The sequence below is a fragment of the Catharus ustulatus genome, chromosome 2, assembly GCF_009819885.2.
Source record: "Catharus ustulatus isolate bCatUst1 chromosome 2, bCatUst1.pri.v2, whole genome shotgun sequence".
NCBI lineage: Eukaryota > Metazoa > Chordata > Aves > Passeriformes > Turdidae > Catharus > Catharus ustulatus.
In genome coordinates, this window is record NC_046222.1 from 55,071,335 (window position 1) to 55,090,043 (window position 18,709).

The following is an 18,709-nucleotide window of genomic DNA, read 5'->3' on the forward strand; positions in this document are numbered from 1 at the left end:
TTGATTTCATTATTGTATTAGTCAGCCTCTGAGAAACAGAGAACTCCCTGAATTTTCTCAGATGCAGACTTTGTCTGCATTTGCTGATTACATTTATCTTCCATATAGAATTGCATTTTTTTCTTTATCACATTACCTGTGAATCATTAACTAAATCTCAGTGGTAGGTACTGGGAACTTGAGAAATTGAATAAATTCAAAGCCAAAACATGAAAAACCTTACAAAAAAAAGAATTCCACTGAACATGACTTTTCATATGACATGTGAAATTCAGGCTGAAGTCAAGTTTTTGCTGCAATAGGCAGACAGCTTTATTGTTGCTTTCAATTCTCTTATTTTCAGCATTTTGAATTAAAATATTTCTTCCATTTCTGAAATCAATCCAGGTGATATTGCTTTGGTTTAATTAGCATGATATGGATATCTGCCCTCTACTCTCATTGTAAACATTTTAAAAATACATCTTACCGCTTTCATCCAGCAAGAAATCATCCTGGTAACGGAACTTTTCTGGTCCACATGCAATAAAAATGTCATCATCACCAAAAAAATCCTGAAGGCACATCACCTGCAAGCAAAAAGGAAAGGAAGGCATTGTATGAAATACCTCATCATCAGAATTGTAACAATAAATCCCTCCTTGTCTCCATCTGCATGAAAATTCTTCACTTCTAATGGAATCAACAGGGCTTCATCTCCAGATAAATTTCAAAGCTGTGCTTTGACCATCTGTTACAAGTGAGAAACACTTTTATGGACACTGTAGGGAAAGATAAGACAAAAAGCCATAACTGTCAGATTTATTACATGATGCATCTATGGTATGAGGTAAACGCCTTCTGTTTGCGCACAAGGTACCATTCAGTAGTTAACTGGTTGCTTTTCAGTTCACATCTCCATCATTTGGCTGCAATGAAACAAGGTTACATCTTTGTATGCAGAATGAAGTGCAGTTATTTCAACAAAATCTCTCTGAAGGGGTGAACTAAGCCTCCTTCACAAAAGCTCCCTCTATGCCAGAGTCAATGTGAAGTTCTCTTTGAAGGCACCAAGCTGAACAGTCAAGTCAGATGAGCTGGGAATAATTCTTCTAGTACTGAGTAAAATGATAATCTCCTCCTACTCCCATATATGAACAGTCAGGATTACATTGGTGCGCTTTTATGTCCCTACAGAAGATTTCAGAGATTTTATTGCAGCCTTCAGTATCTGAAGGGGGCTTGGAAGAAAGTTGAGGACAGACTTTTTAGTAGGGCTTGTTGCAGTACAACAAGGGATTATGGTTTTAAATTAAAAGAGGGCATATATAATAAAGAAGTTTTTACAATAAGGATAGTGAAACATTTGAACAGGTTGCCCTGACAGGTAGTAGATGTGCCATCCTTGGAAACATTCAAAGTCAAGTTGGATGTAACTCTGAGCAACCCGATTTATTTGAAAATGCCGCTGCTCATGGCAGGGATGTTGGAACTAGGTGAGCTTTAAATCCCTTCCAACCTAAATCATTCCATTCTATGATTTTCTTACAATAGTTTTTAGTTATTTTACAAGGTACTTCTTAACAATTCAATCTTTCCAATCATATGGAATCATATTAAACAAATAATCTGTTACTTTTACCAAAAACTGACTTTGGAGTTACTGACACAGCTTTGACAAATTTTAAAAACAAATTAGATTTCTATCTATCTTTAAAAAAACAAAAATACTTAATGAAGTCTGTTCTCATTTCACATTTACAAGAAGATTCTAAGAGTTTGATTGTTTAAATATTTTTATATCAAGTTTTGTTATTAAATAGTGCACTGATGTTTGAACAGGCTAATTTCACAAATAGAGTTTCAAGTCTACAGTCAAAAAAGCAACACATAAACAATCTCTTAAAATTGATAAAACACTTGAGAGAAGTCCAACTCATCTGAACAAGATGAGATACTCAGAAATAGTATTTAAAGTCTACAAAAACACAAGCGAAAGAATTACCTAATGAGATTTTGACAGATTTTGGCATAAAAACTACCCCAATGAGTCTGAAGTAAGTGGTGTCAGGGGGTTTATGAAATTCATATCATCCTTTCCAGAAACATGCCTGAAGCCTTTGACATCCCATAACACTTCTGAGCCTCTATAGCAGAAATGTCATAAGGAAGAAAAAGAGTGGTACATGTCGTGACTACTATTCATAATTAAAACAATTTTAAAGGTAGAACATTAGCAAATAACACAAACTAGGAAACTGAGAGAACAACAACTAGGTTAAATAAACACCAAAGAAAGGACAAATGTTCTCCCTAAATTATTCTTTCCTTAGGCAATGCATGTACTTTTAAATTCAGATCCATCACAACCCTATTTCTGTGACCATTATCATCTTAACACTACACACTACCTGAACACCAACATCAAAAATGTAAATATTTCATAGAGCTTTTTACAATGTTCCTACTCAGTTTATATTCTATTAGTGTATCAGCCTCAGCAACCTTTAAATAAACTCATTTACTTCCCATCTCATTTTTTCGTCCACAAGACATATCCTGCCTATCTTCCCACCCCATACTCCCACCAAACTTCAAACATCTTTTCCCTTCAGTCAAGTTCCTCTGAAATTGCCACCTCTCCCACTGCATGTACAAAACTACTAATTTGCAGAATAACATTAAAAATCCTGTGATTTCCTTTTTGCTTCCCAACTTTGACACACTTCTGGGAAGTGACAACTTTTACACTTGTCTTTACACCAAGCAGAGTATTAGAATCAAACCAGTAATAAGCAACTCTAGGCACAAAGTTGAGCTATTCTGACAACATACATGAGTACAAATTAAATTCATATTTGAGACAAAAAAATAAATAAATATGGATTTAATAAAACTCAAAAAGTCTTGGGTCTGCCCAGTTAAGAGGGCTTCTTTCAAGCCTAAACAAGAGATTAAAATTCAGGTAGCAACACTTAACCAGGCTCAACTACACCAATTTTAAAACCATCTCAGGTTCAATCAGTGCAATTTAAATGCAAATAAGAAAGAAAATAGGATTAACATACAAAAAATAATGTGTGCTTAGATATCTTTGGGTTTCATTAAACTACACTTTAAATTATAAAGAGTTCTTATGCTTGCCTCTTTTCTCCTTGCCCTAATTTTCGTACTCTGTATGTAAAATTATAGCTTGAAATTTTAATAATTTTGGAATTATATTTCTAAGTCCTAGAAAAGTTATAGAAAGATCACAATTTCCTTTCATATCCATCTTCTTCCATAGCAACTTCTCCTAAGGTTTCCAGTACCTTTTTTATATTACTGTTGGAAGCCCTGAGGTGTCCTTCACTGTCTGCACTTTCCATCCTTTCTGTCTCAGCATCCCTGGCCCTCTCTCTAAGTTCACACTCCTCAGCAGTTAAGTTAAAAGGCATGTGACACATAACACAGCACCCTCTTCCAGGCTTTTTTGGAGAGAAATCTGCAAACACTTTTTATTCACACCCAGTCTTCAGCTAAGCAGCAGGACCTGGTTTTTATTACCCATTTTCACTTTTGGAGAACACAGTTCCTAAAAAGCTACAGTTTGTGAGATCAAGAATTTTTACCACCTAAGCTGGACCATACGAGTGTTTTAGAGGTCAGTGTGCTCTGTTGCATGTGGTCACCTTTAAAATTAATCAGTTTTTAAAACAGCAAATTGCAAAAGCCTCCCTTGGACTTTTCTGTTGTTTTCAAGACACAGAATCCATCTTCGTTTTTACAAATATGGTTTTATTTCTCACAGGGGTGAAAACAAAGCCAATGCTGTAGCAGTCAAATGTACACTTTAAGTAAAAAGAAAATGAAAAAATATTGTCTGCAACACACATGGTACTAAAAAGAGTCTGTGACTCTTTTTAACAAAAACCTTTCTGGTAAAGAGATGCTATTTAACATTAGTGGTGTCTTTCTTATGCTTTGTAAAGGAATGAATAAATAACAGCAGCATTAACAGAGGCCAGGGAGTGCTTGCATTGGTGGTGAGAAAGAGAACGAGCAGCAGAAAAGAAAATCTATCACTAGTACAGGCTTTGGTTAGAGGCAAGCCACACAAATAAAACTGGTTGACCTTGCCACAACTATAAAAAACAGAGGAGGCAGAAGAATTTGTCTTGCCTAAAGTCCCCTGAGTAAGTTGTACACAGTGAAGCCTGGATTCCTCTCAAATCATCATTGCCCTAGAAAACAACTCGAGGCACCCACACACCCTTCCTGTGGGAAACACAGGTGTCTACCTAGGAAGAGCCCCAAATTATTCTGTACCTCAGTAGCTGCTACTGCGCTTTGACCCTCATCAAAACACCACAGTAGCTTTGTCCCCAGAAGGGACTGGGGAGACCTGGATGGGCCAGGCACCCACAAAGCAGATCAGTGGAGCTGTCCCAGAAGGAGAACAGGGAGTAAGAGCAGCAAACTTGTCTTCGAGCCCAACATCAGGACTTTGCACCATATACACTACATGCTATAGGCATTTTGAAAAATTAACTTCAGTTTTCCTTCTTTGTTTAAAAAGGCAGACAATTGGAACTAATGAGAAGTCTCCTAACTAATATGTGGCCTTTTCCTTTGATTGGCCTGACACATATAAGTTCACTTCATTGGAGATGGCACCCTTGCTGTGGAGACCCTCCATCTCATAGATACGAAAAACATCAGAAATTATGCTTCACATTGTGGAGTGCAGATGGCCCAAGAACAGCAGCTTGTAGAGCCAATGCCTGGTTATATTCTCTCATCACAAGTAAGAAAGTGCAGTCAGAAGTGGTTTGGAGGAGGTGCAGAGGGAGGGAGAGAGGGAAGGGAGAATACAGAGGAAAAAGAGGGAAATGCAAGGAGAAAAGAGGGAGAGAAAGAAGAGGGAGGGAATCAAGGAGGGAGGGAGGGATGGAGAGAATGATTGGATCAATCCTTTGATTAAAAACATGAAATGAAAGTTACAGATGCAATTTTATAATTGCTGTATTTTGGCTGTATTCAGGGACCTTTTAAAGTCACATTTTAAAACACATCCACAAAAAACCCCAGAACTAAATTCTTTGTGTGTATCAGTCACTGCAAATGGAACACTTTTCTATTTTTTTAAAGTTGACCACACATCAAGTTAATACAGAAACACTGGTATTTTTAAATAAAAAATACTCAGAAAACTTTTCCACTGCATTCAGGAACAGTTCATAGCACTAGCACATTATACCACAGCCACCACAATTACTATCTCACTTCTTTGTTACAATTTTCATTGTGCTGAGTTCTTGGACAGGAAAGGAGAGAGTGTTCTGTCTGTTTGTCTTCTTTTAATAATGACTTAATTTGACTTAAAGCTGAAAGCTGTTTTGGAAGAGCAATGAAAAAACCTCAGGTTGGCATGTCCTCAGGCATCATGGCTGTTGGAGAGCTGGAAATAAAAGTGAGGACAAAAAAATGAGGTGCTTAACCCAGAAAAGATGCAGAAGGCTCTAAGGAAAACTCAAGTGATAAGTGAGTATAGGGGTTTTATGAAAAACAAAAGAGAAATGAAGCATGGCAAAAGGAGAGTATGAGGCATTAAGGAAGAAGGAGACATGGGCTGCCAGCCAGGAGCACACATAGGGGGTGTCAGAGAGATAACTGAGGCTGGTGGGGAAGGACCAGTCCAAAGGAGGGGGCAGGCAGAGAGTCAGTGGCAATTGCCTTCCAGACTTCACCTCATGATCAGCCAGATGGGAAGGTTTAAATCTGTTTCAAAGAAGCCTTTTTGAACCTTAAGCAATCTCATGTTGAGTTTGATTACCATTTCCTTCATGGTGAAAAAGACACTAAAAAATGTCTCGTCCTTGGAAAAGCCTCAGTGTTTAAATGACTCATGATTTTAGGACTCTGACTCATTAATTTTGTGTCAGGTTTTATGAGTTTTATTGCAGAGTTCATTTTCATTTTCCTGTTTCTTTTGGCTCAGTCAGACTCAATGTTTAATTCTTAGGCAGGTCTCTTCCGTTATTCATGTCAAAGGACCTCACTATACTCTACTACTATTTTTCTTTTTTTATTTTGCCTCAGGTTGATTTTTCATATTAAAAAAAAAATAATTAAAAAGCTCCCCCTTAAGAATCAATTTGATCTTTACTGGTATTTTCCCTTCATTTTTCTCCTTAGCCAAATCATTTTCCACTAACCACTACCTTTGCAGTACTTATTTTTGTCCCTTTCCCCACTCTCTGTCTATTGGTTCGTGGAGGAATATCTCAGATACTGAATTTATCTCACTGCCATCTACCCTGGGAGTCAGTAACAAGTCTCATGACAGCTGTGAATATTCCCGAGAGCTTAAAAATAATAGAATCAAAATGGTTCGGGTTCCAAAGGAGATCCCTGGAAGTTCCTCTAGTAAAACACCCTGAGTTGGGACATCTGCCACTAGACCAGGTTGAGCCCTGCCACTGGTCTTTAACATCTCCAGGGAAGGGGCATCCTTAACTTCTCTGGACAGCCTGTGCCAGTGCCTCACCGCCATCACAGTAAAGAATTTCTTCCTAATATCTAATCTAAACCTACCCTCTCTTAGTTTAAAAAATACTTCAAACTGTTTAAAATCCTTTGTTCTGTTGCAACAGGCCTTGCTGCAAAGTTTGTCCCCAGACTTCTTGCAGGTCCCCTTTATGTTCCCAAAGGCTGCCATAAGGGTTCCCCAGGACTTTCCCTTCTCCATGCCCAAGAACCCCCACTCTCTCGGTCTTTCTTCATATCATAAGTGCTCCAGCCCACTGATCATTTTTGTGGCACTCCCCTGCAGGTCTCAGGAGAGTGGAGTAGAGGGGGAAAATCTCTTCCTAATCCCAGCAGAAATGCAGTATCAGAAGAGACCTCTGGTACTCTTCCATTTATCTCCCAGCATCCCATATTAGCTTTCCCAATGCTTTGTACCATACTGCTGATTGTGTGGGGCTTCCCTCAGAAGACAGAGCAGTAAAACAATCAGCTGTTACTCACACAGAAGGATTTCACGGTTTCAGGAAAATCAGAAAATAATAATTCCATACTGATTTTTAGGTAATTTGTGTGAAATGAGAAACCTAAACATATCAATAAAGCCTTTGGGGAAGGAAAAAAACTTGTTCTTTCTAAATGCATTTCATTGCAAGTCTTTTTTTTTTCCTTCCCTTTCCTCAAGGATCCTCAGGCTCTCCCTTCTTTCTGAGGGAAAGAAATTATACCTCAGCTGGAATTCACAGACCATCACATTTGAATATTTCCTTCAAGGTTAAGGCAAGTCTATTTCCCTTCCTTTTGGCTCAGGCTCTGAGGTTTTTATTCATACCCTTTCACATTTATCTGTCGTTACACACATGCCATTTCTTGAGATCCGGTCACCTACAAAAAATATAATTTATCATCAGTGTATATGTACTTCCTCTCTCAGCTTCTGATCCAAGTTCTCTCCTCAGGTGGTGGCTTAGCTGAAGCCATTGGGAAGTATCTGCTACACATTCCCGCAGTTAAACGGCACCAAATCCATTCTTTGCTCTTGCAGTGAAATCTCCATGGTGACAACTGCACCGTCAAGCTGTGAGAGCTTTTCAGTGAAGAAGAGCATTTTATCATGAGATTCTCATTACAAGAGTGCCCTCTGTAAATGAAGAGGAGATAGTACCTTGGGGTTCCTGTAAATTAAGAGATGTTACTGCAGGGGTTCGAGCTGGCTGGCGCTGCTCTTTGTCAATTGGCCTGTGTGGCCACATTGCAATGCAGATCAATGCCTCTGATCGTGTGTGCGTCCCCCCACAAATCAGATAACACAAGACACCATCACAGTTAATAACATAGGAATTTTCATCCTCAGAAACATCAGAAATAGCATGTTCTCTTGCTGCATGGCAGGAGCAGAGGGAAAGCACAAGGCAGCATTCCTGTGCTCTGGGGAGTCCTGCTTCACCTGCCTCACACACATTCTCCCCTCATCTGTGTGTTTGTCAGTGCTGGCTCAGGACTCACTGCTCTCCATTTTGCTTCCTCTGCCACCAATACAGAGGTTTCACTCCCTTTCCAACTGCTGAAGATGTGTATCACTCTAGTACAAAGTGTGTATTCAACAGCATCCATTCTGTGACATACACAGCTCAGCCTGTATGATCTTTATCATGGCAAAAAAAAAACTGACGGAAAAATCACCCACTTTCTTCAGTTAAAAAGTGTTCTCAGTAAAATATGCCTTTCTTGGTCAATAAAGTATTTCACAAGGACAAGAAACCATTCAACACTATGCTTTATATACTAATCTTAATACACTGTTTTACTTTTCTGGGTTGCACTAAATGATTGCACACTTAAAAAAACAGTCAACTCAGATTTTTCAAATGTCCCATCACATTCCTGTTAAGAAGCATGATCACTTTGTGACAAGCCCTTCTAAAAACCTTTTATCTTAATCCTTTAAAATTCAGACAAAGATAGTAGAAAGTTTGCACAGTAACTACCAATACTTTGTCTCAAAACATTATGGGAAACCTAAATAATTTCTCTGTTAGACTCAAACTAATTTAGTAAACAAACATCTGTGTTAGAGAGATTGAGGAAAGCAACAGACATCTCATGGGCTTATGTGTGCCTTCAATACTGAGAAGCACAAGCATTGAGATTCATGAAAAGTTTCTCTACAGGAACCACCAACATGGCCACTTGAGACTCCTCCTGTCAGGAACTGCTTCATGGTAGACAGGACAAGAGCCATGGGAATGTGGCTTTTGCACTGGAGGAGACTGAATCCTGCTAGTCACCATAAAATCCCACAGCAACTGCACAGCAGATCAGCATGCTTGTGATGGACAATTCAAACACCAGAACAAAGTTTGTACAGGAGCAGATAAGAAAAAAATCTCCTCGCATATTAAAATAAATTCAAGTTAAGCAGAGGATGTTTATTCAGCACAATGAAACATTGACAGGTCGGCTGATTTAACAGCAGAAGACGTAATTAATGGGCCAATGGAAAAATAGTTAAGACTTGATAGCAGAGTTCAACTAGATCTGGATTATTTTTTCCTTTCTTCTGCTGCATTCATGTATTTTCCTTTAGCAGTTGCAATACAACACTACCATTTAGTGGTCAGACACGCCAAGTGCAGACTCCACCAGCCCACCTGGGTTTTTGTCCAAACAGGTGGTAACTATTTGCCAACACTGTATTCATATACCCCTAAGAAACAGGAAATTAATATTACTCTAATTTCTGATCACTAAGCAAAATAAAACCTCCCTGACTTCAGATGCTTGAATAAGGCCTTGTTAGAGGTATTAAAATAGTTTTGAGGACTGAATTTCAAGTTCTGTATGTACAAGGGAAACAACTTACTCAGCTTGAAAAGCCGAGTTTTGCTGAAAAAGATACCATGCTCCTGTGAGTTTTTATTTTTTTATTATGACTGAATTCTACTCTTAAATACTCAGAAAAGAAAAATTAAGCACAGAATATGTTGTCCATGGCTTCATGAGCAATAATTCCTGGAGTTGTTAATATCCTCTTTGTCAAGATGGTGTTTGCCTTTACTTCTTCATCATCCAAATAATTGTACTCCTGCAACTGGACTTGCACAAAAGCTGCCAGTTTCACACAAGTCTCTTAACCTACCTTAAGCACCGGTCAATGTGTTCTTCAAAAAGTAGTGACACTTGCAAGATCATTGGCCGAAAGAGGCCTTTGTATGAATTTCTTTCTTATAAAAGAAAACCCCACAAGATCACATAGTAGAAAACTCAAACTGCTCTTCAATCACCAATTATGTTACAAGTGAAAATATTATTTTTTACCTCAGTTGGAATAATAGTACTTTCTAGAATACCACTGTAGATATATTAAAAAAATAAAACCCACAGCTTTGTCCTGTTTGCAGAGTGCTGGGCTACTTTCTCATGTCTGTGTTCAAAGTTTTTCAAATATGCAAAAACAACCAATTATGAATTTTCATTGTTCACATTTCATGCCAAATTTTCATTGATGATCCTTCTAGTTTCTTAGAGCAGCTAAATGAGGAGGCAGAGACCGGTTGGGTGAAACAAATTAATTCAAAAGAAAAATGCAGTCAGGTGCCGATTTCTGAAAATTATAATTACAGTTTTGGAGATAAGAAGAAAATATCTTTCTAAAGTACAGACAAAAATATTTTTCAGGGCAAGCTTCTAGTGCTAGGCGAAATGAATAATTTTCTCAGTGATGTTCACTGTGTTTAGTAAATGCATTATATTGGCCCATTACCTGAAACAGGAATTTGGGGGTCTGCTACTTCTGCTACTTCTTTATTGCATTTCATCCATAAATCTCAAAAAATAACATGCACACAATCAATGTCTCTCAAAAGGCGCTTTTTCAAAATATCTGCACACAGTAAAGCCTTCTGATTGCAACTTCCTCCTGAAATCAATACAATTTTCCAACAAAAGGCATTCTCACCATTTTACCTGAAAGTGTACAACACTCTTATTTCCATTTTCAAGTAAAAGATCTGTGAAAATCATTCTATAAAGCAAGTATGAATCCTTGAATTAGCTGTTAGAACAGAAGAATTTGATTAATTTTTTACCTCCATCCACTATGTATTTTTCTAGAGGTCTGCTTATTTTTGTGAAGTTCTGCTCAGCAGGAGGTTGTAAGCTGCGTCCTGCTCTGCTGGGCTGGCCAGATGCTGGTCTCTACCTTCCCAGCTGGGAATTGTGGGAGTAAGCTGCAATCATTTTTTGAGACACTGGGAGATCACACAGCCTTCCCTTGGAGACTGCAGAAAACACAGCTTCTCTGGGAATTGGTCCAAATAAAATTTACTGGCTGTCTGGATACAAATCCAGATGGAAAGTTTTGATTGGTACAGTAATTTCACTATTATAAGCCGCACCATTTTGACTAAAGTTTTGGTCCATACCCGGAAGTGCGGCTTGTACTCCGGAGCAGCTTATATATGAACGATGTTCAGAAATTTTCCAACCCGAAAGTGAGATCCCGCAGTAGCCCTGAGCCGAGCTGGAGCCCGCACAGCCCCGGCGATGGAGTGGCACCGCCGATCCGAGCCCGTGATAGTTCTCTGTATTTTTTCGGTGTTTTCAGTCTTGTGCAGCTGCCCAGCTCCCCGCCCACCCGCGTGGCTGCCGAGCTCTCCAGCCACCCGGCTCCCCGCCCGCCCTCGCGGCTGCCTGGCTCCCCGCCCGCCCAGCTCCCTGCCTGCCTGCGTGGCTGGGCAGCTGCCCAGCTGAGTGGTTCTTTAAAGGCAATGAGGACTCGTTGGAAATGCTTGTAAAATGACCACACTATTGTTCGTATCTTTTTCCGCTTGTTAATAAAACTTGCAGGGAACGTTGCCGCAGCTATTGTCTGTATCTTTTTTCGCTTGGAAATAATGTTTCCAAGGTCAGCACCTGCCAGTAAATCCTGTAAACAGTAAATTCTGTTACTAATTGGGAACTTTGTGAAAGTTTGCTGTGAACGAAAGTGCAGCTTATAATCAGGTGCGGCTTATATATTGACAAAGACATAAACGTTGCTGACATCCGGATATGCGGTTTATAATCAGGTGTAGTTTATAATCATGAAATTACTGTAATTTTGCTTCAGGTACTGCAATCCCTCTATAACAGAAATTATATTTTATATATAACACTGACTGACAATTTAAAAGCTCAAAGTTATAGTCCACACACCATTATGAAAGTATCCAATTTAGAGACTACCATGATATTAGGTGGCATTCCTAACAGGAGCAGTTTCTTGAAAGACCTCTAAAAACAAGACCTCCTTTTGTCTTTCAATTCAGAGTAACCTGCCTCAGTACAGCTTTGTCAAATGTGGGAACATTTCTGGCTTTTTTGTTCTTGTGAGAAAGTGTGCATTACAGAAACAGGTTGAAGTACAAAATTTTTAAGAGTTAATATCTGAACTGAACCCATCACACCTTGTGTCTGCAGCAGAACCACATTTCAACCACCAATTTCAAGTAGCAGATGGACTGTGCAAAAAATATAAAGATACCCAAATGCATTTAGAGATGGGAGAGTTATTTTCCCTTCTTTGAAAGTGTTTTAATTCCAAAATCCCAGTGCATCTCCTTTAATATCCATGACACAATGTTCTCATGTTAGCTTTCTGACTAATGGTGCACTCTGGTGATAACGCCATAAACTCCATTTCTTTCAGGCATAATCATTAATAAAATGCATGCAGGACAGTGCTTCATCATGAACTGTCTGGAACGTAACTGAGATGTGGAATAGCTTCTGGTTGCACACACATGCTAACTTAGGGCTCAGCATGCAACACTGAAAAAAAGGCGACATGGTTGAATTCTTAAAAAAAAGGACGAAAAGGAAAAACAGATGTCAAGGTTTCAACAAGTCACTGCACACTGCAGCTGGAACCAGCACAAAAACAACACAAGTATGCTGATAATGCAGCATTTCATGTAATGATAAGGGCAATAAAATAGCACAAAATGCAAAAGCTCAAATGGTTAAACACTTTCCTCAAATTCCAGAGGGCTGGTTGGGTTGAACAATAATAGTAATCCTTTTAATAACCAGATCAAATGATTCAACCATTAAAGCTCTTTATTCTCAAGAAAAGTGAAAATTGAGAGATTCCCTTTCTTCTAAGTGCAGAATATGGACAATAAACCTAAAATTCAATCCAAACAGACATTCAGACACACAGTATCTCATTACCATCACTCATGAAACTATTTGGCAATAGTTTCCATTATTACAACAGATGTTAACAAGATGGATAGAGAGCATGTTAAATAAACATTAATATTAATATATTAGTGTCTATGCAACAAAGCCACTGTTCAAATTATTTATTTCCCCAAGAGTATTTCTTGGGAAATTAATCATGGAATTTTTCTTGCTAGAACTATTAAAAATTCAAGATATTTCCATTGACAAAGACTGCCTCATTCAGGAAAAAAACACTAAGCAATGTAAACATGGTCTACATGTGTAATCTGGACTCTAGTGGAGTGATTCTTGTAATTGCCGTTCTCCCTAGGCTTCAGTTTCTTAGGACAGAGCAGCAAACGTAGGAAATGTGCAGAGAGAGAATCCAACCTACAGAAATTTACAATGTGAAAGAGTTCAAAAGCTTAAGGATGAAAAAAAAGCAGACACAGGCAATAATCACAGAACGCTGGAATTCTAAGTACAGCTCTGTGATTAGACATCTTGATCAGAACAGTCTCCACATCACAGGCAGACTGGTTACAACTGTTGAGATTTATCAGGCATGCTGAACATGGAGATTGTTTTCTCATGTAAGAGTTTCTTACTGGAATACAGCCTGTTGTTTGTTACTCTTTCAGTATGGCAAGTCCTGGGACATTACTAAATCTAGCAAGGAAAAAATAAGCAGAGTTTATAAATCCACAAATATGACACGAACCATCAAGATTAGAGCTGACAAAAAAGAAAACAAGTGAAAACCAGAGGCCTCAGGATTTTCCAAAATCCTTGGAAAAAGTATTTTTAAAGTACTGATATACACAGAGTCACAACTGACCTCTGAAAGACTTGAGAATTTAAAAGAAATCTGCTAAGATGTACCTACACAAAAAGATGTAATCAGTACAAGTTTCAGATAAATCCTTGCCAGTAAAATATTTAATTAGTGTTACCATGAGAGTTGAAGAGGAGCTTTCTCAAGTCATTCTGAAAGTTCCAGTATGATGGCCTAGAAAAGAATTCCTTCAAAATCCCTTCTGTTTTGCTAAAAAACCTTTTTTAGAATATTTAAGCTATAAACTGTGAAAGGAGGTACTTTTGTAGAGAATCAATATCCAGAGCCATTAATTTTAAGATTAAAATTATTACAATATACTAGTACCATGTCTTCAGAAATACTCGTTGCCTAAGACAATGTAAATGATTTTTTTTGCTGCCATATAACCCTTCCACATTCATCATTAACCTGACTCCTGTGTATTTATAGATTGCACAAGCTGAAAGCATTGCATTCATGCTTAATTTCATCTGTGTACGCTTAGGTTGACTTATTTTAAGCTGCAGCATAGTTTAGGGGAAGCATGTGGAGATGTAATAAGTACCAAAGGAATTTGTTTTGATTATTTTTGACATAATAAGATATATCAAACTGACACCCTGATGCAGATGCACATCTCTGCTGGCAGTGCAGCATCACTCACATACAAAAGCCATACCAAAAATACCTGCCAGATGTGTCTGGAAATGTTACGCTATTTAACAAACATTTGAAGAGTTGACTCAAACCCAAAATGAAATCAAAAAGATGAAGCAATCTATGCTCAGGCAGTGCAGCCCCAAATAACTTGTTGAACTGGAGGTCCAGAAGCCCAGCAAGTTATTCATCTGTTAGGTTGCTCCTTACAAAACTTCACAATCTTTTGAATTGTATCCCCTGTGTTCTGATCTACCATCTATTATGAACCCAAACTGAATAGCCTTCAGCTACAAATCCTTTACTTCTGAGATCCTACATCTCATAGGGAATGATGTGATAAAACAACATGAAAGAAGTCACATTACAAAATGTAAGACAATTTAGCGCATTTGCAATTTAGAATGCTGCTAGGCACAGATAAGTTCAAAAGAAAAATACAATAACAGGAAACAGCAGCATGCTGTAGAGAAATTTGCACCAAAAGCAATTTGACCTGTGAAAACACCTTCCTATGTTTCTGAACTTCCTTTTCACTTACTGATGCTTTTCTGCAGCACAAAGGGCCAGATCTCCTCAGGACAGCCAATCTCCACACAGCACCAAACTTAACTTTTTGCATCTAGAACAACCCAGGAAATTAAGTTCTGTCCCTATACCTGTACCTATACACATCCCATGTGTATCAATATAAAGATCCCAGGATTCATTTGTAGCTGCCAACTTAATGAACCAGAAAAAGTCTGGCCTATGAGGAAGAAAAAATAAAAAAAGTTTGTCCAAACAGGGTATCTCTTCTAATTTTAGGTAGATCTGTGAAATGTCATATCCTGAATCTCTCTCCTGTGCTTGCATATGGGTTTGGTGATGGTGGCTTGGGGAGTTTCGGGGTTTTTTGTTAACTGAGAAATTGAAAGAAATAGGTTGCCAGTTCAGAAGCAAAGCAGAGGAAAAGGTATCTTAACCACCTGAGAACAAAGATAGAGCTGTGATATGCTAATTGTTAAAGCTGTGTCATTTGTGCAACACTAAAAAAAAATTAATTACCAAGTGAGGCAAAAGCAGAAAGAAGGAACTGAATACACAGCCCACACAGTCACAGATGGTGACACACTCTGATGGAGATGGAAGCAATTATGAGCCAGTCTTAGTCCTGGGACTATTCAAGGAGTCCTTGAATGATATTCACAAACATTAGGCACGTGACAGGGGATAAGCACTCTCATGTTAATGGCAAGGCTCCAATTACTCCAACTGGTTTCATTAGTTTGGAGGTGTTATTAACTCCTTTCAGCAAGTGCAGGTAGTGCTTAAAAAAATGAGAGGATTTTCTTTCTTAAAAGATAGTGCAGTAATAACTTGATATTGGAATCCAAATTTTAAGCATCTTTATTGCTTAAAGGAAAACTTGAAAAAAGAAAACCTGAACACAGAAGAATAATTTTCACAACCAGTGCAGAGTACTGCCATGTGCAAAATTGTTCAAGGGCCCTCAGCATAGCTACCCTTCTTAGTGCAAGTTAGGCATCAATGTATAGGAGAAATATTTGGCTTATCTTCACTACATACTTACAATCTTCAAGCAAATTTGTAACAGGCAACAGATTCACTTTGCCAAAAAATATCTCAAACATACAGTCGAGTTTTCCCAATCATTTAAAACAAAGGTAATTCAGCAATTCCCCAAGGTGCTACTTTCCACCCCTTTGCATTTTTTCTAGAGGTACTTCCTTTGCCTTTTGTTCAAACCTTTGCTATAACCCTTCTGTGCTGGAGCCAAAAGGCTGTGGTCATGCTTTCCCTTCTCACAAGAAAGACGAACCTGAAAGCATACAAAATGCCTACTGCCTCCTTCAGAGCAGTAACCTGGTACAGAAAAAACCCACAAGGATCCAGAATAAGCTCTCAGTAAGAGACAGAGATTTTAGCACCACAAATGATGGATCTGTATAAGGCCAGATTTAGGATCCAGAAAGATGCATTACAGATCTTTTTACTTGGTAAAGTATGATTTGTGCACATTCTTTTTAAAAAAGGAAAAACCATTTCTTTTTACCTGCTATTACATAAAGAGGGAATGTATTCACAAGAAATAAGTTCATTAAGACTCTCTTTCTGAATGGAAAGAGATTTCAGAAAAGTGGTTCAGAGGAAGAGTACACCTTTAAGTGTTTTGAATAATTTTCAAGAGGTGTCTCACTGCTGGCAGACATAATAGCTCACAGGGTCAATAAAAGCCTCTAGGTAACCTTTGCAAACACATTACTCAGCAAGCCTAATTGTCTTAAGACTTCCTAAACCTGTGAATCAGTGTGGAAGAGTGACAAAACAGAGACACAACACCAGAAGAGAGCACTAATAGAGATTTGCAAGACATAGACAAAGATCCCCCAGAGTACATTAGAACTTGTTTCTGCAAACAGAAACTTGATCAATTAATGTATTAATTCCTTTAAAGTCACCGAGAAGTTAATGGAAAAATAGTCACGTAGGGAAAAGCCACCCACACTTGAATGGCACAATGACTCAAGCAACCTAAGGGCTCAGGAGAACAGGATTCAAGTCACTGTCCGAGGCAAAGATTACTGTCTGCCTTGCTGAATTCACCAGCGGCCACTACAGGATGAATCCATCCCACTAATGGCAGCCCTGCCCTGCCTCTGAACCAGCCGTGACTATTCAGAGAAATGAATACTGCCTCCTAATGAGGCTGACCACCTCCTGGTCCATCTGCAGCGGCTCCAGAGGTCTCCGTTCATTATTAACTACCCAGAGCAGACCCCAAACTCTCAGCGAGGCGTGGGACCACCGTGCCTAGGGGCTGGTTTGGCGGGCGCTAGCAGCCAGCTGGCGGCACTGGAGCGCGGATCCGGAGGCAGAGGCGCTGCGCCAGGCAGAGGGAGGGCTGGAGAGCGGCTGGAGAGCGGCTGGGAGCGCTCGGAGCGCTCGGAGGCAGGAGCGGAGCTCGCACACACGGGGGAGCTGCGGCCCCGCGCCCGCCCCGGCCCGCGCTGCTGCTGCGGCTGCTGCTCCCGGCACCGAGCCCCGCGGCTGCACAGCCACACAGCCTGCCGGGCAGGGCACAGAATGAACGGGCAGCAAAAGGGGAAATAAGGATCGTCATGAACTCTCCTACAGCCTCAGCGAACTGGTGGCTTCTAGTTTTTTAAGAGTGAGAAATCCAAGAAAAGGCTTTTCTCCCTTTCTGACACTTCAGGTGCATGAACTTAGCTCTTCTTAAGGCTACGCTTGCCTATGGGCAATCACCCAACCTTTTTTTTTTCTTTTTTTTTTCTTTTTTTTTTTTTTTTTTTTTTCCCACTCACGGCATGAATTTATTCCTCACACTTTCTCACATTTTTTTTCTGAACATCAGGAAAAAGATTTTAATGTGAGAGTGACTGAGCACTAGCACAGAGAGGTGTTAGCCTCAGACACTCAAAAGCCATCTGGACAATAAAAAGTCCTGGGCAGCCTGCTCTGGGTCACCCTGCCTGAGCAAGGGAGCTGGTCCAGAACTCTCTTCCAGCCTCAACAATTCTGTGATTCTGAGATTTTTTTTTCCCCTCCAGTTCACTTTCTCCTGTCATCACCCTCCCACTCTTACTCTTTTTCCCATTAATATCCACTGCCTCAATTGCCTTACTCCCACCTTGGTGTCTCATTTCTTACTCTTCATCTATTTTTTTTGCTCTCAGATAGTGGAAGAATATTCTGCCCTTGTGAAGTAATTGGAGAGGGCACATGCTTGACAACTGGAGCAAACAATCAGGTCCCACTGAAGTACCGTCCTTCTCCATAGTAACAAGGGACAAGAGGCGCTACAGGAGAACATCATCAGCATGGCTGGAGGACATCAATTCAAGTGTGCAAACAATCAGACATACTTTGTGCAATGAGTAAATGGCACCATTTTTCTCAAAGTATGTTTCCCTCTGTCACAAGGGCTGCTTACATGCTGGAATAAACGTATGCCTCATTTTTGGGACAGCCATATACATTGTAACTATGCTACAAAACCAAGTTGAGTTTTTTTTTTTTCTTAAAATCCTCATTTTTAAAACTCATTGTTAAGGGTGATAAAGAGACCTTACCTAGGTTTAGAAGCCAAAACCATAACAGGATTCTAAGAACATGCTTCAAAATAGCTCATTACATTAAAAAGAAAACAAAACCAAAAACAACCTCAGTGTAAGACCCTTTTGTAAACAAAACTGGAACAGCAGTAAATAACTGCTGTGTCCATAATTTACCAGAAACAAGTCTCACCCCCACCAATCCCCCTCAGTTTTGTCCTGTGAACAAATTCATCAGCAACTTTACTTGGACATCAAATTACAAAGCTACCTGTCTTGACTACCTGTCCCAGAGGCCAAACTATTCCTGACCATGAACCTGAGGAAGAGGGGTAACTATTTCCTCTAGCTGTGAAACTTCAGCCAAACTCTGGAGGAAAGAAAAGGCTGCTTTCCTTCAGCATCACCTGCCCCAGCAATGACATGAGGCATTTCTGGGGGAGAGCATCATCAGCTCAGGAAAGCG

General features: G+C 39.4%; 1 protein-coding gene across 3 annotated transcripts in view; it reads right to left on the bottom strand.

Annotated features, from left to right (window-relative positions):
• The window catches only part of DCLK1 (doublecortin like kinase 1), a 237,606-nt gene that overhangs the window by 123,506 nt on the left and 95,391 nt on the right, over positions 1 to 18,709 (bottom strand). For all 3 annotated transcript variants that reach the window (XM_033051779.1, XM_033051780.1, XM_033051784.1), the window contains exon 4: positions 470 to 569. In XM_033051779.1, the coding sequence (XP_032907670.1) occupies positions 470 to 569 (100 nt within the window). The remainder of the gene's footprint in view (positions 1 to 469; positions 570 to 18,709) is intronic.